The sequence below is a fragment of the Helianthus annuus genome, chromosome 10, assembly GCF_002127325.2.
Source record: "Helianthus annuus cultivar XRQ/B chromosome 10, HanXRQr2.0-SUNRISE, whole genome shotgun sequence".
NCBI classification, from domain to species: Eukaryota; Viridiplantae; Streptophyta; class Magnoliopsida; order Asterales; family Asteraceae; genus Helianthus; species Helianthus annuus.
Window position 1 is genome coordinate 180,216,097 of NC_035442.2, and position 22,998 is coordinate 180,239,094.

General features: G+C 33.5%; 1 protein-coding gene and 1 long non-coding RNA gene across 2 annotated transcripts; one reads left to right on the forward strand and one right to left on the reverse strand.

Moving 5' to 3' along the window:
• Positions 1 to 204: 204 nt before the first annotated feature.
• On the forward strand, positions 205 to 769 carry LOC110883608 (protein RNA-directed DNA methylation 3-like). Its single transcript, XM_022131324.1, has 2 exons — positions 205 to 388; positions 432 to 769. Exons 1-2 carry the CDS (start codon positions 205 to 207, stop codon positions 767 to 769), a joined length of 522 nt encoding a protein of 173 aa, XP_021987016.1.
• A 13,686-nt stretch (positions 770 to 14,455) lies between these two features.
• LOC110883731 lies at positions 14,456 to 17,072 on the reverse strand. Its single transcript, XR_002560595.1, has 3 exons — positions 16,956 to 17,072; positions 15,985 to 16,073; positions 14,456 to 14,634 (listed from the first exon to the last, which is right to left on the reverse strand). It is a non-coding gene; the product is annotated as an uncharacterized LOC110883731 (long non-coding RNA).
• Positions 17,073 to 22,998: the final 5,926 nt, after the last annotated feature.

Sequence of the window (22,998 nt, forward strand, 5' to 3'; positions counted from 1 at the left end):
TATGGGGTAATGGAATGGACAGGGTAATGGAATAGACAAAGGAATGAAATGTATCAGTATTATTACCATTCCATACTCTTGTTTGGTTACCATGTGGAAATGAAATGAATCCTTACCTTATGTTGTTTGGTAGGCAGGAAAAGACAAAGGAATAAAATCGGCGATGGGTGGCGGTATGGATGGTGTCAGTGACAGTAGTCGGTGATGGCGGTGGATGGTGGCACCGACAGTGACGGTGGTGGTGGTAGGTGGTGGCACCAACAGCGATGGGCGGCGTTGGTCGGTGGTGGTTGGTGGCGGAAGATGGGGTCGGCGGTGGTTGGTGGCGGAAGATGGCGACGACGGTGGTTGGGGGTGGCGATGGTGTTGATCGGTGGTGGCTTTGGTGGTTGGTGATGGTGGTGGCACTGACACCGATTGGCGGTGGCGAGTGGTGGTGGTGGTGGTGGCCGATGGTGGCGGTAGCTGGTGGTCTACGATAGTTGGTGGCGGAGGATGGCGGCGGAATTGGTCGGCGGTGGCTCCGGTGGTTGGTGACGGTGGTGGCGGTGCTAGGTGGCGGGTGATGATGGTAGGTGGTGGCGGTGGTCAGCAGTGGTCAACGATGGAGGCTGGTTGCGACGGCGGGTGGTGGGGGTCAGCGGTGGCCGACGGCCGCGACGTTGTTCGAGGTGATGGTCAGCGGCGGAGGATGGCAGGTGGTGACGACGGCGAGTTGCGATGGTGGTGGTGGTCGGCGGCGGTGGGTAGCGACAACGGCGAGTGGTGACGGTGGCATGTGGCGATGGTGGCGAGTGGTGGTGGTGGTGGTGGGCAGTGTTGATGATGAAGGATGAGTGGGGAATGGAATGAAAAAAAATAAGGGGGTGGATGGAATGAATTTGAGGGAATGTAATAACTTATATAATGGGTGATTCCATTACCTTGACCAACCAAACACATTTTTTTCATTCCCTGGCAATACTCCATTTCATTTCGCCTAGGGCTGTGCAACGGTTGAGAACCGGACCGAACCGAAACCGTTAATTGCTAAATTTAAGAACCGGAACCGAACCGGATTATAACGGTTCCGGTTTGGTTCGGAACCGGGTCAAACGGTTCTCGTGGGAACCGGTTGACAATTAAATTCTAAAATTAACAATTCAATAAAAACGAATCAAACCATTTAAAACATTAACTAATAGTTACAACATTCAAAGTTCAAACCAACCAAAATAAAAGTAGCAAAGCAACAATAAAAAATTTCAAGCTATAAAACAAACTCTAAATAAAACTATTACAACGATCGTGTTAACAATTAAAACAAACATCTTCAAACTTAGGGTAAATTAGTTTTTGAGTCCCTGTGTTTTAGTGGTTTTAACTAGTTGAGTCCAAAATCAAAAAGTTTAACGCCCTGAGTCCCTAGCCATTTATTTTATAACGTTTTGAGTCCAATTTTGTTAATTTTATAACGATTTGAGTCCAAAAAATTGGACTCAAAAGGTTAAAATTTGGACTCAAAAGGATTCAAATGGTTAATGAAAATGCTTATAGGGACTCAGGTCGTTAAACTTTTTGCTTTTGGACTCAACTAGTTAAAACCACTAAAACACTGGGACTCAAAAAGTAATTTACCCTCAAACTTAATTTGATCTTCATCCTCTCAATCTTCTCATAAACATCTAAATGAAACCAAGTGTTAGCAATTAAAAAAAAATAAACGAATAAAATTAACAAAAATAATATTTACCCTTTCTGAACTCGTATAATTTTTCGCATTCCTCCTCCTCTTCGTATATATGTTTTCTCCAGGTTCGAATCCAATATTGCGTGCAAATTAACGCCTCAACAATGATGGGGGATAATGAACTTTTATATGACTCCACTACCCGTCCCCCCCCCCCCACCCCGTACTGAAAGTAGACTCGGAAGCTACACTTGAAACTAGAATAGCTAACATGAGATGGTGGAATGAATATAAGAGGAGGGAATAAGAATTCGAATGGTCGTATGATGTTGAAAAGTCCATTAATAAAATAGGGTTTTAAATATTTATAATCCCAACTGGTTCTAGCGGTTTTTTAACCGGAACCGTCGGTTTTAACCAGAACCGAACCGGGAACCGTTTTTACCCAAATTTAAGAACCAGAACCGAACCCTATATACAAAAATACAGTTTGAATCTAGCGGTTCTGATTCGATTCCCCGGTTCTAACGGTTCGGAAAATTTCGCCTCTCATTTGTCCATACAAAAAACTAGCTTAGTTTTAATCATTGACACATGTATAATTATCATAACTTTTTAGTTTTTTTATAAAAATTTTACCCTTTGTAGGAATTTAACAATGTAAGAATAGAATTACCCTTTGTAGGAATTTAACAATGTAAGAATAGAAATTGAGTTCTATTTTATCTCTAAAATAAATAAAAATTAATAATTTCCAATTTAACGAATTAATCTTTATTCTGTTGTATCTCAGAATAAAATAATATAAACTAAAAAATTACTCATGAGGAAAACAAATTAAAGTATTAAACATACTTATTAACTATTTAATATTTTATTTACTTAACCCGTGTAATACACGGGGTTATAACCTAGTAAAATAATATAAAATAAAAAATTACTCACGAGGAAAACAAATTAAAGTATTAAACATACTAAAGGCTTCAGTGAATGACTTTCGAAGTGTATCTAAATGCTGTAAATCTTTTAACATGTTTAATTAAGAATTTGATCAAATAAAAAGTATTTTTTCTCTAAAAATGGAGGAATGAATAAGATTACATGCGACTCAATTATTCATTTAGGTTAAAGTGCATTTTGGTTTCAAAAAGCACCACCTTAAAACTCAACACAAAAAAAAAAAATACATCAGAAATAGCATAAAGAATACAATCCATGAAATATGCATAACAAGAACAAAACACAACAATGTAACACATAAATACATCACGGTTTTAATACTTTTTAAATTATCATTTTATATAACAACTAGTAGTTGTCCCGCCCACGTTGCGGGGCGATTGCCGAATAATTCTCAATCAATTAAAAAAACACTACGATAATTTTGCTAGGAAAAAAAACTAAAACAATGATAAGACCGTAATTTTCGGCTCAGGGCAAAAGTATAATTTTTCAGGACTAATGAGCGAGGGTTAGGCAGCTCCTTGACACCGAAAAAAATTAAACGGAGTCAACCAATTAAAAAAAAAAGCTTTTATAGTTTTGCTAAAAAAAACTAAAACGATCGGAAAAACGTAATTTTGAACTGAGGGCGATATCATATTTTTCATTCAGGGATATAATCGTAAATTAAATGGACCAATGAGGGAGTCGCAGGCAGCTGCTGGCATGACTGTAATTTTCACTGGGGGCAAAATTGTAATTTAACTAGGAAAACAAACAAAAACGATAGAGAAAATGTAAATTTAAGTTGAGGGCAAAATCGTAACTTGCCTGTGAGAAAAAAAAATCTAATGGCAAAACTGTAAATTTAAACGGGGCAAAATCGTAAATTTGAACCGATAGCAAATTTGGAATTTTTAGCTGGTAGCAAAGCGTAAATTTATTTTTATGCGGGGGTAAAAACATAATTTTGAACTGATGACAAAATCGTAATTTTAAGGGGAAAAACAAATGGCAAAACTGTAATTTAAACGGGGCAAAATGGTAAATTTGAACCGCGGGCAAAATTTATATTTTTAGCTGGGAGCAAAAGCGTAAATTTATTTTTAAGTGGGCGGTAAAATCATAATTTTGAACTCATGGCAAAAGCGTAAATTTAAAGCGAGATAAAATCGTAAATTTGTTGGGCCAATAGGAGAGTGTCAGGTAGCCCTACCTGACACTATTCTCTTTACCGCCCATGTGAGTCAATAGATGGCCACCACCGCCCATTTCACCCAATAGATGAAAACCACTATTCCCACACATTGAATTTGTATACGTTGAATAATACTATACTATAATCTATACTATATAATAAAAGAAACCTGTTATGTGACACTTGTCATTATCTCATTTAATTGATTAAAATTATTAATACTACTACTAATAATAATATTTAATCTAATCCAATACAAATAATAATAATATTTAATCTAATCTAATACAAATTCTTAATGTTAATTCAATAAGCTATTGTTAAACTAAAACTTCAATAGAAATCTAATCTAATACAAATTCTTATTATTAATTCAATAACCTATTGTTAAACTAAAACTTCAATAGAATCTTAAATCCTAGCTAAACAAGTTTCGAAATTCATAATAATATTAATATGTTAGACTAAATATATTATTGATATATATATATATATATAAAATATATTATTGATATATATAACTAAAATTATTATCAATAGTATTAATAATAGGTTTAGAATCAAATACAAAGATTCAAAAAATAAGAAGTCGTACAAAGGGTATCAAATAGACTCTGATTGACCTCATTCAACCGACATTAGAGCCGTCTTATCAAACTCTACGACATTAATTAATATGTACGAGTTGATGGGTTACATTTATATTAACTCATTTATGTCAATATGGTATGTAAATGACTCTATCTTTGTTTTGCATTTACAGGAAATATCTATACTATATAGTTTAAATTGTTCAATCCGTGTAACATACGGGGAACTAACCTAGTTAAATATACAAAAAATGTTGACTTTATGGTCTAGTTTTTTTACAAAAAATAATATTCTGTAAGAAGTTATAAAAATTTAGAAAGTAGAAAAAAAAATCAACAAAAGTGATTATTTCTAAAATACTCTTTCATCCCAATCCTTGATTTAAAAAAAGTGAAGGTGCGAGATTTCTTTTTAGCTTTAAAAAAAATAAAAAAGAAAATCACTCTCCCTATATACCCAGAAGATGAAACCTGCCTGATATGCGGTAAAGCTTGTATGGATAAATACGGAGAGCACGCAGTGCATTGTAAAGAGTTCCCTGGGTTCAAATATCAGCATGACTGGATGCGAGATGTTTTGTGGGACATCTTGAGATTTCGTCTAAGAAAGAGGCTCCTGTGAATTTCCTTAGGGACCCTATGGAAGGGAGATCTACTCTGCGACCAGCGGATCTGCTAGTCTTCGATTGGGCTAGGGAAAACATGCTTGTGTGGACCTCACGGGGGTTTCCCCTCTAGTTGGTTTAAGGGAAACGGGTTTGTAGCTGGACAAGCAGCAAGAAAGGCAGAATCGAAGAAAGTTGATAAGCACGCTAAAGCTTGTGCAGAGAACCTGCATGTTTTTGTCCGTTTTGCCTTTGACACATTTGGCTCTCTAGCGACAGAAGCTAACCAATTCCTGAACATGGTCCAACGGGTCATCCACAACAATTGTTCAGCCTCAGGGGACGATTTGTCTTTGGTAGATTAGGGTTTGTAATTCAGAAAGAGGTGACGGCGCAGCTTGTTGCCCATCTACCTTCTGTTTTGATATAAATTGACAAGTATGAATGAAATAAAATTGCATATCCATTTAATTTGTTTAGTCACGTATAACATAATAAAAATAATTAAATAAAGTGACCAATGGTACCATTATTTCCTTGATCGATTGGTTGATATTCTTTAATATTAAAATGGGGTTGCAAGATGTCAAGAAAAAGTTTTAGGCATTGTCTTTTTGCCAAGAACAGATATACACAGCTGCTAAACGTGTCCTTCAAGAACTGCTATCTACTAACCAATCATACAATTTTATATCAAAACAATTTTCTCAATAATTCTTTATATCAAATTTTGAAATTAGAGTATATTGTAGTTTTAGTCCCTCTAGTTTCCTTCAAATGACACTTTGCATCCTTATTTCAGAAAATCGTTAGGTTAAGTCCTCAATCTTTCCAAATCACATCAATCCATCCCCCTATGTCATAACTATGTTACTTCCACCGTTACCCCAGTGGTAATTTCATAATCTTAGCATCGTCGACACCTTATAACTCTACATTTTCTCTCTTGCATTCATTCCCAACCCTTTGTTTAACCTAAACTCTCGAACTGGAGATCGACCAAATGATTCAAACACAACAGTACATCGATTTGAACCCGTGGTTGTTGGATTTTGGAGGATTCGAGGTGATGATGAATACTTCGACTCAAACGAGATTTATGGTAAGTAACATAACATGCAAGTTGGTTGTTATCTTGAAATTAAATTTTGTAGTGTTTAACTTGTTGGTTCTTTGTTTAGAGCTGATATGCCAACATTTTGCTCACAAAAGGTTCATCATGGAGGTCAGTTTACGGAAAATCCATCTAGGGAATACGTAAATGGAAAGACAAACTTCATTGATCATCTTGAAATGGATGTTTTGGAGGAGATGCTTAAGCAAATTGGATATTCATGTGATATGATTTTCTACTTTCATTTTATGGAACCTTATTTGTGTTTGGATTTTGGTCTTAGAATGTTGAGTTGTAATAATGATTTAGAAGCTATGTTTGATCATGTCTCTAAAGGAGTTATGTTAATTGATATACATATGTTGAACATTGGAAATCAAGAGTCATGTTGCTTTCATTAGATGATGATACGAGTCTCTCTAGAGATATGGTTCCTTATAGCAATGCATTTGATAAAGCTAAATTCATTGCATCTCAAAATGATCTTTTATTAAGGCTAGCAACTGAAAATGCTAGTGAAAATGAACCTGAAATAAAAGTGATAAAGAAAGCAGTGATGGTGGATCATGTGAGTATAGTGGTTTAGACGATCCTGATTATGAGTATGTTGAAGAAGATAATCTGTTGGTGGATGTTGACGTAGACACGAGGCATTTTAAGTCTAATGTGGAGTTTACTCGTAAGGAACTTAATTATTAAAGTGATGTGGATCATGGGGATAAGGATCGCATTAATGTTGGCTTGCATGACTTTGAAAGTGGTTCATGTGAGAATGCCTCAGTTTTAGCCAAGGTTGCCAAAAAGATTAGAAGAAAATAAACGGCTCATAAAAAGGCAGTGATTCATTATATGTTGGTCAATTGATTATTAATGATAAGAACAAGATGAATGAGATGGTTAAATCATATGATACTAAGAGCATTCACAATGAAAACTTTAAAAATATGTGAGGGGATTTAGTTATATTATAAGGAATGATTGTTAGTGTTTTTGAGTGGTTGTGAGTTGAGGAGAGAGAAAATATATGAGAAAGTTACTATTCATGTGTACATACATACATGGGGGAAAATCTGGAGAGAGAGAAAACCTTATAATTTTTTTAATATTTTTAGAAATGGTTGTGAGTGAAAGATAGAGAAAAAGTAATGATAAAGGTATAAAAGATATTATTTAATTGAAAATGAAAGATAAAAAGTAGTTGTTTTTAGTGGAAATATATGGATATGGAATTCATTGCGAATGCTCTAAATTTAGGAGACAAATTTATATTTTGAAAAATAGGGTTATTTGTTTTGGTACTAATCAAAATCTGAGTTCAAGTGTATGGTCTCATGGGAAAAAAGGTAATTTTAGGAGGCTATGTCAACAAAGAGATAAAAGGCACATTAAGCTAACTTATCCTTGAGCAGATCGAATCTCCAGGAAATTGAGCAAAGATATGTGTCACACTCATAATCTTCTCTCTTTTTTTTTTGTTGGTTGTTTATAAGTTTTATGATATAATGTTTTATAAAATTCTAAATATACGGTTCCAACATGCTTTTATTCATTTACTTTTCGATATAGGTTTTGTTTAAAACCGAGTTTTGCGTGATAGTGTACGAGTTAGCAAAACATAAATGTATAAGTCCCTGAAAGGAACTTTTAACCTGAGTACATTAAGTAGGAACGTATATAAATATTTATTAGTTATTGTATGTTAAAGTAATAATGAAGTAATCTTCCTCCCAACTAAGCTTGTTTCAGTTGTTTGTTTTCTTCTTGTTGTTTATACGGGGTCAACTACAATGTTTTGTTGTTTATATGGAGGTCAACTACAACCTAATCAAGTCATGAGTTGTTTTTTTGTTTATATATAAAAATAATCTGTTCATATTGAACTTATATCAAGAGATTGGTCAAAGAAAGTGTAAATTAATTATTTTAATTTTAATATGGAGATGATGACTTGTCTTTATACATTGGATCTTTTCTAAACAAAATTATCATCAAATAATGCAAAAGAAAATGTATCGTCTTTATACATTAGATCTTTTCTAAACAAATTTATCATCAAATAATGCAAAAGAAACTGTATCAGCAAATCACATAACAACCGTTAGTAAAAGAGATGTTGGGTTCATTAAAAATGTACGATTCCAAATATCATTAACGTATTTTAGGCGCATTAGATATGGCTAAGAGGAAAACTCAACAGTTAAACGTGTTAAAATTAAGTAATTCCGTGATGATAGACATCCTGATAAATATGTGTCTACTTGATCAATCAAAAATATGTTTTTAGAAGACGAATAGGACGATGTTAGTTTTTTTTTTTAATGGCAAATTTGGATCACTGACGGACCACTATACTATCATCGTGCCATCGGCGGAACCACCTGATTATATCCATCTCCACTAGGCAATAATGCTTATACACCAATTTAGGAGGAAAACCAATAAATATAGAAAAAACATCCTTTGTAAGAATCTAACCAAGGAACTCATGGTCCATTACTGTAAAAAAAGGTCAAATAGCCATTGTTCTTAAATTGGGTCAATTAAATTATAAAATAAGATAAATTAGTAAAACATTTGTAAACATAATTTTTATATAATATAACGACACAACTCCATTATTTAAAATTATTTTTTCCTACCCGGGAGGCTCTCGGGTTATAACCTAGTTATATACTATATTAATTATGGTGGTCGGTTCTTGTCACATCAAGTAACACCGACCACCAGCATTTTTTTATATAAAATTTAATCTAAGGTGAAACAAATGTTGGTCTTGGCTTGGTGGAGATGCATGTCTGGTTTTACAGAAAGTGCCCAGGTTTGAATCCTTTGCTTTTTAATCTCCTTTTTTTCCGTCAAAAGGTGAAACCGATACGAGTTTCGTTTAATTTGAACTGATACCGTTATTCGTTTTTATACTTTTTTATCGATGTAAACATGTGTCGATATCATCTTGATCATATCTCTTTTGGTTGTTATATCGAGTGCTAATATCATACCGGTATCGTAACAAACCGAACCGAACCAATACCAATCGAATGGCCGGCGCAACGAGCGGGAAATTTACTAGTTTATTTAAAATAACCAAGCTACCCTGTCTAACTAAAGTTATTTTTACATTCAGAAATACATACATAGGTAGAGGATCCTTTACATTAATACAGAAGTGTGAGAAGTGTATTATAACACTATATAACACCATATAAACACCGTATAACACTATATAACACCATATAACACTATGTAACACTATATAACACTATATAACAAATATAACACTATATTTTGTCTGATAGCATGTCTATGATAGATGTATAGTGTTATATATTGTTATATAGTGTTATATAGTGTTACATAGTGTTATATGGTGTTATATGGTGTTACATAGTGTTATACGGTGTTTATATATAATGTTATATAGTGTTATATATAGTGTTATATAGTGTTATATATAGTGTTATATAGTGTTATATATAGTGTTATAATACACTTTTCAGACTTCTCACACTTCTGAATTAATGTACACTATCCCTACCCTACGTACGTAATTTATTTTATATAAACTAGGAAAAATTACATTTTTTCGTCCTTTATGTTTGTACTGGATTTCAATGGATAGCCTTTAACTTCAATAATTACAATCACAATCCTTTTTATGTAAAACTTATTACACTCTACGTCCTTTAGCCCTAACCAAGTTAAAATTTTCAGTTAAGTATAACATATGCCTTGCACATGAGGGTAAATTGGTAATTTTTCAGTTAAGTATGACAAATCCCTATCTCTCTCCCTCTAGCTTTTCTCCATCATAATCATCCGGCAACCACCATCCCCACAATGTCGCTGCCACAGTTAAAGCATAACAAACACCGTTTTTAAAATCTTAGCTGGTAGCTGGAGATGGATTGGTGATGAGCAATAGAGAATAATGAAGGATATACATGTGATAATCTTTAAAAAGGAAATATTGAATGGTGAACCCCAATAATCCCTCAAATCAAATCTGGTAACTTTTCATGTGCTAAAACACAACAATTGATTTGAATATATGTGATAATCTTTGAATATATGCTATTATTCATGTGCCAAACAAAACTGAATCTAATTTGTTACATACCAAACTTAATAAATGAAGTACAGGTATCTTTGCACGATGTACAAGCATGAACATTCAAGAACATTCTTGATGAATCTTGAACCCCAATAACCCCCCGATCTTGATGTTCTAGTGGATGCAATAGAAACCTCAAAATCCAGCAGATTCGACTCAGTGGGAAGTAAGATCTGGTGGATCTGATGGTGGTGGGGGTGGTGCGATGGTTTGACAAAGAAAAGGTAGGATGGGTGATGGGAATATAGCAGTGGTTTAGGCGGTGGCGATGGCGGTGGCAACACTGTGACGGTGGTCGGTGGTGGCCACACAGGTGGCGGTGGTGACTGATGGTTTAAACACGTTGCCCGAGTGCCTCGCCGACGCCAGAGAGTTGTTCGGCCTTAGAACCTACCGGTGGTGGTGGTGGTGAGAGAGAAGGGAGACAATGGTGGTGTTGTAATGGTTGACGATGGTGATAGGATCCTGTGATTTTATTTTGAACTAGAAGAGAAGTCAAGAAGAAGAGGAAAGAGAGCTGAAGAGAAAAAGAAAAGGAGAGGGTTTTTGTTTTAAATCTAATTTTAATGTTAATTTTTATTTTTAATAAATAAATAAGTAAAATTACCAATTTACCCACATGTGCAAAGCACATGTTATACTTAACTGAAAATTTTAACTTTGTTAGGGCTAAAGGACGTAGAATGTAATGAGTTTTACATAAAAAGGACTGTGATTGTAATTATTGAAGTTAAAGGCTATCCACTGAAATCTGGTACAAACATAAAGGACGAAAAGTGTAATTTTTTCTATAAACTATCATATTGCATTTTGTTATATAACTTAAGAAATCCATTTTAAAACTAAACTGGATAGCCAAAATATAATTCACATTATAAAGTTGTCTAAAGTGATCACTCATTTTATAAAAGTAAAAGTTGAAAGAATCATTTGTTATAAAAAGTAATAAAATGACCAAACTTTCATAGATATTTCAAGGTTGTATACTTGTATTAGATAACAAGATTGAAATTGTCAAAAGTTTGTACAAAATACACAAAGGTTAACACCTAAGACTTTAATTCATTTACACAAAAAAGTCCGCAAACGAATTTCATATACTAAAGTCTATTGACTTTAAGTTGCTAAAAGTTTGATGAAGTGATGTTAGAAATTTGAAATAGAAGATGACGTGACGTTGAAACATTTGTTATTATCAATATGATAATATTCCAAGTCAGCAAAAAAGTCTACACAACAGTCAACACTAATATCGACAAAAAGTCATCATTTATTTATTTTATTAATTTTCCAATAAAATATATTATTAGAAAATTGAAAAATTGTGCGATTATCCTGATGAATATAATTTTTAATATCCCAAAAAGATTACACACGCATTTATCCACAAAATATATGTATTACGAAAGTGGTTGATATGGAAATTTGTAACTATGGATTATTTCAAAAGATTGTTCGATTCTCTTTGAGTAAGGTTTATCTTGTAGTTGTTAAAGTTTATGCTTTAATTAACTTTTATGGTGAAAGGGGTGGCCACCACGTGAGAAGGGTAAACTTTTCACCCGTATCTATTGTAATGTCAATTCATCTCTCTAAGTCCACTCTTATTAAAAAAAAAACATAAGGTGTGATCACAACTCTTGATTAGAGGTAAACTGTTTTTTTTTTTTAATTTAATAATTATGTATTTAAACAAAACAAATAAAAGATAATCAATTAAATAATATCATTACATTAAACTAAATTAAAAAAAAAGAATACAAAAAATTAACCTCACCTGTAGCAAGCGGTGTATACTCGCCGATTTAACCTCACCTTGCGCGGCAAAGAAGAGCGGCGACGGTGTTCCCCGCGCGATGAAGGGGTTCACTGCTCTCTTTATCGCACCCGGCCCATTCACCCCTAGTGGAGTAATTACTTCTCTAGGCGTCAACTATGTAGTTTTGTTTGAACTTGTTTAGTTTATGCAAATGAAATATTAAACGTTCAAACTAAAATATTCGTAATCTTGTTCTGAAGTAGCAAAATATAATAACCAAATAATCCCTAAAAATACTTATTCATCCTTTCGTTTTTAGTCAATAAAAAAGTCTAATTCTAGTTTTTGTTTTTTTAATCAAATTGCATATAAATGTAACTTTGGAAAAGTCATATTTTGTAAAGTCTAATTTTTAGTTTTTATTATATAAAAACTAGGTTAGAACTCGTGTATTACAAGGGTTGATTAAATATATTTTTATATACTAAACAATAAAAAAATCATCTTTAAAAACTCGTGTATTACACGAATTGAATAAACATGCATATTACACGACTTGAATAAATATAATGTAATTAGTTATCTTTATGTTTATTTTATCTTATTCTTAACGTTTTTTAGGAAAAATGAAATTTGATGTACTATTTAAATATAATAACATTTTACTTTGCTTTTTTTTTTTATTTATTAAAAGATTAGAAACGTGTATGTTACACGTAGTTGAATCAATAAAATATTAAATAGTTATTATTAATAAGCGAAAAAAATAAAAGAAACAGTTAACAAAAGGATATTAAATAAATAAGACATAAGAATAAGATAAAAATTATATATATTACAAGATATATTTAAGTATATAGATGTAATAATGATTTATCATGTTTTAGATTGTTAACTAAAAATAATAATTATCTATAGTTAAGTAGGAGAGAAATACGACAAAACTAAAAAATAGATGCATCCAGTGAATGATATATGTTCGTCATTCATCAGTTAACACACACAGTCGTCAAGATACATTTTTAGGGAAAAATGAACTTTGATGTAGTATTTACATATAATAACATTTTACTTTGATTTTATTTATTTATTTAAAAGGTTAGAAACATGCGTGTTACACGTGATCGAATCAATAAAATATTAAATAGTTATTATTAATAAGTGAAAAAATAAAATAAATAGTTAAGGAAAAAATATTAAATAAATAAGAGATAAGAATAATCTTATATCTTATCTTATATTATATATATAATAAATGAAAATATTTGGGCTGATATGGCACAATATTAGAGCTTCTTAATATCACTTTTGCCTCCAAAATTCGGGTCAAAGTTTTTGGTATGTGGGTTGACAAAGGACCTGTTTTCTGTTTTTATGACCCGCATATAAGTTTCTTTTGTAAAACTATTTGTATCTCCTTCTCCTATACTCATCTTCTCTTCTTCCTATTTAAGTCGTAATCCATCAACCCTAGATTTCCATTTGTTCATCCTTATTCTCCTTCAAGCTCTGTCATCCATCAACCTCTGCAATCGAATCGATTCAACCATCAGGTACACCTTTATTATTGCTCATTTTTTCACGATTTATAACCCTACTTGCGACACTATTGTTCTCTTCCTTATTGTTTCCGATTTCCAAAACCTATAGAAACCCTAACCACTTTCTTCATTGCGACAATGAGCCTTCTTCGTTTTGTGACGATAATGATGACATTTTTAGATCTGTGTGGATTCGATGATGTCACCTTGGTACTCAGTATGGCAAGTCTGATTGCAATCGTAGCACTACTGAGCGGGCTGTTCTTGAAGACGATGAGGAAGTGTGCTCCTGACCCTTTTCTGCATTTCAACGACGATGATGACCTTTTCAAATCTAAGTCGATTGATGTTGGTGATTTCTTTTTTGGTTTGCTTCGTTTCTTGATATTGATGAAGTGATTGTGTTGGCGGTGGAGTTGAAACTTTGTGATGATGGTTGTGTTGATAGTGGCGGTTGGATATTTTGGTCCTAATGGTGGTTGTGATTGTGGTTTTGGCTGTGATGTTGGTGGTTATCATTGTTTTGGCTGTGATGTTGGTGGTAGTGGTTATGACAATGGTAGTGAAGAAACATACTTTATGTTTGTGGGGAAAAGTAAAGATTGTGATTGTGGTTAAACATATCTTAAATTCTTAATACATATGCAATTGTATGTCAATTTGTTTCAGATTTGAAGCGTATACCAACGATGATGATGGCTTGCTACTTGGCATGGCGACTTTGTTTGTTTGCAGCTGTAGTGGCGCTGAGCCGTGGTTTGTTGGTGTCAGTGTCACTGGACACTAACAATTGTCAAGAGGCTAGGGTTTTATGTTGAAATAGTTGGTGTTGTTGGTGCTCATTTTGTAATACCCTAACACGTTTTTGACAAAAAGTCGCAGCGGAAATTCATACCATAAAATTCCTTTCATTATAAACGTCTTGACTTACTTGAAGTTCATTATAAGGTGACACTATTTCACTGAATACACCCATCGAACTTATTTACAAATAGAAACATAAACTATATTTACTAATTTTCTTATTCAAACATTCCCGTGCAATCTAACTTGTGACTCGGTCTTCGATCTTCACTCCTCGGTGATCCTCCGTGACTCATACAACCTGCACTCACACATACATTCATAACATTAGCACACATTATATAAACAAGATTAATTCTCGTACGCTTCCCATTTCGTTATCTTCCTAACTTTAAACATTCCATCTGCGTATGCATTTCCAGGTGAGGCTTCAATAATGTACCTGCATTACTTTTCATTCTCAAGGCACACTGTTAATAACGTTATTACTTAACGCATCAAAATCATGCTTACATAAATTCTTATATGCATACATACACTTCTACATACATAAATACCTTCCTACATCTCTACATACATGCGTACACTCATACGCACCTTTATGCATACATACGTACACATTTACATACGTACCTACATTCCTACATACACGTTCAAGATCTTGCATACCTCTTACATACACATACATTAATTGCATGGGACCTAAACTTAGATTTATAGCCCATAAACATTAAAGGAACGATCAAAATCATGTTTGGGAGGCCCGCCGTAGTCCACGGATATCATACCGAAGCCTACTATACATAAATCAACTTAAATAACAAATTTCAGGTTTTTGGACATGTGGAGGGCGTCGGCGACGGCCCTTGGATTTTCGCGTAGCCAGAAACCTTCGTAGACAGTTAAATAGCGCGTCGGCAAAAACGAAGGCCAGAGAGGGCATCGGCGACGGCCCTTCTAAATGTTGTTTTTCTGCAGCTCCGTTTCGTCGCCCGTTGATGCTAAAACTTGCATAACTTTTGAACTGTTTACCCGTTTAACCTCCCGTTTCTTCCTACATGATCGTAATTTGACATTCTATCATGTGAACTTGAAATCCCACATCTGGATTAAAGAAATTCTTAACTTACGCGTTATCGGCTTATTATTCATTTACGATTTATTCGACCCGCTATGTTTTCATCAAACAACACATTCGTTTTAGCCCAAAACTTACATGAACATTATAGCCATAATACTTTTACATTATCCGGAGTTTCGTACTTGGGGTTTACGCACCCGATACCGGTTGCGCGTTAGTTCATTCATCTTATACCATCATACTACTTCAACCTTTGTTAATCCAAATTTCATTCGCGAGAATGTTTACTCATTAACCACAACTCACAACCAAATCGTTCGACTACTTATCCACATTTCCGTTTACCAATTAGCGTACCTATGTGCTTTCCTACCTTTTTACCCGGTTAATAAACCGTGGCCAATTCTTACCTTTCATTTCGATATAACTACAAGACCTCATTATTTCTACTTCACGAAAATCATCAATTTCATACAATCCATCCTTATTTGACCTCGATTACCATTTCTTTAATTAACTAACACATCTCTTTACATAAACAACTAAGAAGTGATTACGGAAATCACTTACCTTGTGCATCTGTGTCCGTATCCGCTTCCTTGCCTCCTCTTGACCCATTAGCCTTTCATGTTTGAGTCCATCTTGACATGATTCCTCTACTTTCATGCCACCAAATCACATTCTCGTTAGCATACACAATTGTACATGTTAATGATCATATCAATCGCATATTTCACATTTGACTTTCTTTAGTCACAACTAACAAGCATAAGACATATAATCAAATTCATATCCTTTCAAACTCACGTAACTCATCATGCCATCACAATATCACGTATTGACATAACATGTAACTTACGACTTCCTGTAATCCTACTTTTACGACAACAAATCTTATCATGCTTCTTATGCGTAGTTGACTTTCAGAAATCAACAATTCATCATATGAACTTTAGACTTATTCTCATCTACTTGTAATATCAAAATAGGCTATACGAAAGACACCATATACATTAGCTACTCTCGATGCAAATGTGCTTACAACCATATTCAAATTAATAATTTAACATGATCATGCCATCATTTTCGTATTTCGTTCCTATATACACCAAGCTTTTTCATAAAATTTTGCATCCTAACTTCACTTAGGCATTTCATCATACACTTGGTGGGCGTACCATTAATTAAGCATAGTGTACAAGTATCATTTGCATATCATGACCAATTCATGTCAATATCATCAAGAACATCAACTTCAATAGAATTTCACATAACTTTTCTTCTAATTCAGTTCTAGCTAACAATTTTACCAATAAAAACAATCATCATACATAATCTCATCCAATTTCACACTTTACAACTCATACCCATTCTACTCTAAGTGGGTTTTCACTTCCAATCATCAAATTAACCCAAACCATGTATAATCTATGTTCTATATCATGATACTAACACATACTCGTACTCAATTTCATCCAAATTCACGGATTAAAACATAACCCACTTCATACAAGATCACCAATCTTAATTTTGAGACATACCTTATGATCCCCTCGTGATGGTGGTCATTAATCCATGTTCATCCATGAATTTAAGCTTCGATTTACTCTTCAATTTGATCATTTAAGGTTGAGCTAGGGTTTGGTTCCTTTGGGGAGCTCCTGATCGATCCAGAACACACGATTGTGTGTTTATGTGTGTTATTATTTTCTTTTAATACCCCCAATTTCATTCTATACCATCTAGCCCCTTGTGTTTACCACTTTACATATTTGGCACAACTTTCATCACTTAGTAGTTTTTGGCCACAATGTAAGTCCCTATTCACGTTTTGACCCAAAATGACGCAGCGGAAAATGAACCGTAAAATTTCTTTCTTTTAACTACTCTAACATACTTAAATACCATTTAGGTCAACCCTTCTAACATAAATACATTATTCATCGTTTATTTAATGTAACTATGTTAACAAATGATTACAAACAACGTGACCGCTTTCCCGTACAATCCATGATCTTCAACTTGATCCTCGTTCACTTGTCCATCATGAATATCTGACTAACCTGCGGTCACCATATATAACCAACACGTTAGTAAATGGTAACATCATATATAATTTATTACATATACTTAAAAGGCTATATCACATTCTAACTACGTAAGGTATTCCATTGAACATCCTCTCAATTCTATTTACTCGAGTCCGACAACAATTCCTCGAAAGTCCGGCGTTCCCATACCTTCACTCCATTTACTTCATTCTCAATAATAACATGGTTAGGAGTACGTAATCTCAAACATATTGAAAACCCACATCTTCACATATACGTATACCAGTGATCTACAATCATTAGATTACAACACGTGTATACACTTTCATATATCTAAGTACATTCATACGTATCCCATTCATATGTACATACATACAAGTTCACACTACTTACACACACTACAGTTCCATATCTACATACATACATACATACATACATACATACATACATACATACATACATACATACATACATACATACATACATACATACATACATACATACATACATACATACATACATACATACATACATACATACATACATACATACATACATACATACATACATACATACATACATACATACATACATACATACATACAAGTCACATTCACTTATTTGTAAGTTGAGCCTTATCTACAAACATATCAACACAAATCAATGCAATCACAACAAACATAACCGACTAACTTCCAACAAACATGATGAACATTCGGTAGCATGATGAACATTCCAGTAACATGGTGAACGTTCCATTAACATGATGAACATTCAACAACATAATGAACATTCCATTAACACGATGAACATTCAACAACATAATGAACATTCCATTAACACGATGAACATTCAGCAACATAATGAACATTCCATTAACACGATGAACATTCAGCAACATAATGAACATTCCATTAACACGATGAACATTCAGCATCATAATGAACATTCAGCAACACGATGAACATTCAGCAACACAATGAACATTCAGCAACATAATGAACATTCCACTAACACGATGAACATTCAGCAACATAATGAACATTCCATTAACATGATGAACATTCAGCAACATAATGAACATTCCATTAACACGATGAACATTCAGCATCATAATGAACATTCCATTAACACGATGAACATTCAGCAACACAATGAACATTCAGCAACATAATGAACATTCCACTAACAAGATGAACATTCAGCAACATAAAGAACATTCAGCAACACAATGAACATTCAGCAACATAATGAACATTCCACTAACATGATGAACATTCAGCAACATAATGAACATTCCATTAACACGATGAACATTCAGCAACATAATGAACATTCCATTAACATGATGAACATTCAGCATCATAATGAACATTCCATTAACACGATGAACATTCAGCAACACAATGAACATTCGGCAACATAATGAACATTCCACTAACACGATGAACATTCTGCAACATAATGAACATTCAGCAACATAATGAACATTTCATTAACACGATGAACATTCAGCAACATAATGAACATTCCATTAACACGATGAGACTATCATCTTAATTTACATTAAGGATAGACGAAGTTCATATGAACTTATCTTGGTACTTACCCTTACCCATAAATTCTTACATGGTTCCCTATATACAACATACCAAACTTCATTTATATAAGAAGTGATTCCGGAAATCACTTACCTTAAGCGTGTGTACTAGAGCTTACTTCCTTGCCTCATCTCGACCCGTTAGCCCTCCGTGCTTGAGTCAATTGATACGATTCCCTTCCTTACATGTCATCACGTTCGTATCAAGGTTAGCATATATGATCTTACATATAAACATTCATTTCTTTTCATTTACATATTATTTGACTTTCATTAGTCAAATTTTCGCATACATAAGATATATACCAATAGTTACCTCATTCAAATCTCACGCAACTCGATTACCATCACACATAGCACATAAATCATCTAGTACATAACACACTAATTCTCTACTCTTACCATTGTGTCCAGAAGCCTATCCATTACATTCATACACTGTTAACTTTCAAAAGTCAAGGTCCAACTTACATGTATTCTTTCCAAAACACATTTCTCATGCTAATCTATCATTAATTTACTTTATTATTACATTCTATACATATTCACCCACTACTTGCATACGTTTCCACATAATCTTGTCATTTAGACATTTTATCAAACACTTCGTGTGCGTACCACTATCTAAGCATAATGTACAAGTATTTCATGCCTATCTTCCCACTTCTTGCTTTCATTCATGAAATATAACAAAATATCACCAAATTTCATATCACATTCAATCTATCTAATAAGAATCCATTACATAAAACCTAGTTCATCATTATTTGAACAAGTATTGGACATGGGTGACACACCCATGTCACCATCTTCACCACTAGAAGTGGGTTTCACCTCCAAACATCAAATTACTTGGAATCATGCGTAAATTTAGTTATATTTGGTGATTTTAACACACATTCATGCTTATTTTCATACTAATTCATGGATTGATAATAAACCCGTTTCTTGCAAAATCATCAAATCAAAGTTTACAACTTACCATATGTTTCTTAGGATTAGATGATGAGAAATCTTCATCCATGCAAAGGATTTGATCCTAATTTCATCATCAATTTGGGGTTTTGGGTTGTTTAAGAGAACCCTCCTTCTCCTCCTTGCACACATCGACACACACACACACACACACATAAGAACCACCAAATTCTAGTTCTTTCTTATATTAAAGCTGAGTTTTAATCAACTTCACCAAAAAGTTGACTTTAGTCCCTCTAGTTTGGGCTTTTTGGTTAATTACAACCATACTTCCACTTACAACCCATACTTAACCCATATAATCCTAACCATATAACAAACTAACACCCTTTAACATCAATTTTAGGAGTTTAGCTATGCTAAGCATAATTATAAATGTTAGTCCCTGTAGTTTTGTACTTTCCACATTTATCACAAACTTCATTCCTTGTTAAATTTATAGATTTAACTAAGTTAAATAACTTAGTTGTCACATTTCATTCCATAACCCATGCAACCATACTAGTGATTCAAACATTCGGATTTTGGGGCGTTACACACAAACTTTAACTAGGTAAAATAGCCTAATTATTTATTTCGGGGTATATTATACAAGAATGTATGTCAATTATAATATTCGGATTTTGGGGCGTTACACATTTGACACCTGTTAAAGTTTGTTACTTCCATTAGTTTAACTTGAATAATTCGGAAGCCTTGATGATGACAGTTGGGGCGGTGATGATGCACATAAATGTGTGGTTTTCTTTGTTTTGGCAAGGCATCCGTGATGGCAATGTGAAGTCATTTATGCCTTTATATGGCAACCGGTATGCAGCCACACTGAGCTACCAATTCTGAGACCTAATTATCAACGTTGTTGAAAATTTTGTGGTGAAACTCTTATTTTGTTTTCACCCACTTGGAAGATAAACACCAAGTTCAGATTTATAATTTGAAATAATGTTTTTGAAAGAATTAAATATTGAAATTGTGAATGGCCAAATGAAATTGACTTCTGTTCTTATTTGTGTATTATTGAATCTTTATGTGCCTTATGAATTGGCAGCAATAAAGACTTGTAGTTTTCTTTATGTTTCAAAAAAATTAGCAATCTCCATAGTATTGTTGAGAACAAGTGTCTTAAGTTTCATATTATAGGTGGTACACATTGAGTTTATGTATTCAACTATAAATTATGTATTTAGCTATTGTACAACAATTTACAATAATACCTCCTGAATACTGGTTGAATATGTGTAAACAAGACAATACTTACAAGCTTATTTTATAATATCAATTTGGTGTATCATAGAGAACAAACACGGGTCTTCAAGACCTTATGAATACTTTTAGTTTAATTAAAAAATTTAGTATGAGTTTGTTACATGTGACCCTTATGTGTATAGTGGGGAGTAATAAACTTTAAAAACTCATTATGACACATCATATAAATCTGGGATATGAATTTGATTTTTTTGAGAATAAAGTTAGCTATGTTATGAGGCTAAAGGTGTAAATTGTTACGGAGATTACAACTGAAAGCAATGATAATGGTTTGAAGCTTTATGATCTAGGCTAACTTAACAATACCCCGCTCGTACATCGATCTGCTACATTGATGGGGATAAAGGGATCCTGAGATACAGAGGCTATCTGATTGAAGAGTTGGCAAAGAGTAGTTTGTTTTTAGATGTAGCCTACCTTCTAAGTAAGTCCTAGAAACTTAATAAATTTTACCTAAATAGTATTTTTGTTCTTCAGTAAGATCTTTGTTAGTGATGTGCGTGACTGCTTATTTTTCACTAATGTTTTTTTCCAGTGTATGGGAACTTACCAATTCATATCCAATTAGCAGATTGGGAGTTTGTTGTAGCACAACATTCAGCTTCAGCTGACCCGCTGGGAATCTTGGTAAGGTATGTTTCTTATATTCAGTCTTGCATGCAAAGTTGGATAGAATTAATATGCTACTAAGTGTAACAAAGTCTACTTATGTATTTTATCCTGAGTGAATTGAACGTGTGTATTACTCTATTACTATAAAGTTTGGTGAAAATATAAGAGCATATTCGTTAAGCTTGGAATATGTCAACATTCAGTCAATAGTTTAAAGTGTTGGCCATCTAGAATTAAGATATTATTACCATTTATTATGCTTAAATTTTGTTTTTTAGGTAAAAATAAAGGTGAGCGGATCACTTAAGTTGATGAGGGGTGCTTCAACCCGTACACGAAAACTGACACGAGATACGTTGGTATTTTGGAAAATAGTGGATACAGAGATAGTAATATTTTTTACTCTAAGCTTCTCACATTGTTTCAACATATTTCTTGATTCATATTTGAATACTGATTTAAAACGAGCTCCTTAAATTTCATTTAAAGTTAAACATTAAAAAGTTATTATCAATTTAAACTAGGGTTGTTTAAAAAGCTCGTGGCTTGGAGCACGCTCATATTTAGTTTGGAAAAAGCTCGCTCGATATGGCTTGGTTTGAAACTGAGTCGAGCTGGCTCAGCTCGGTTAGAAAATGAGCCTATCCTGGCTTGGCTCGTAATGAGCCAGATTGGCTCGATTTGACTCGCTTGCTAGCTCCGCTCGGCTTAGCTTAGATTATTTTACTTTTAATATATTTTATTTTATATACATTATAGTATATCACAAAAAACTAATATTATTTTCTTGTATTTATGAGTGTAATTTGATATCTATAGCACATTTGAATGTTGAATACCATGCTAATGAACTTATATCGCATTTCGTTAAAATGCAGAACTTATTTTGTTTTGTGGAACTTGACTTTGGATTGTAATGTATTAGCGTGAGCTTATTTAATCAAACCAAACCCGAACCAAACCAAACCAACTCGGTTTATAATCAAACCGAACCCGAATTTACCCTGACTTGATACGATTGAGCTCGTGAACAGCCCTAATTTAAAAACACAATTATTTAGTAAATAAAATATTACAATA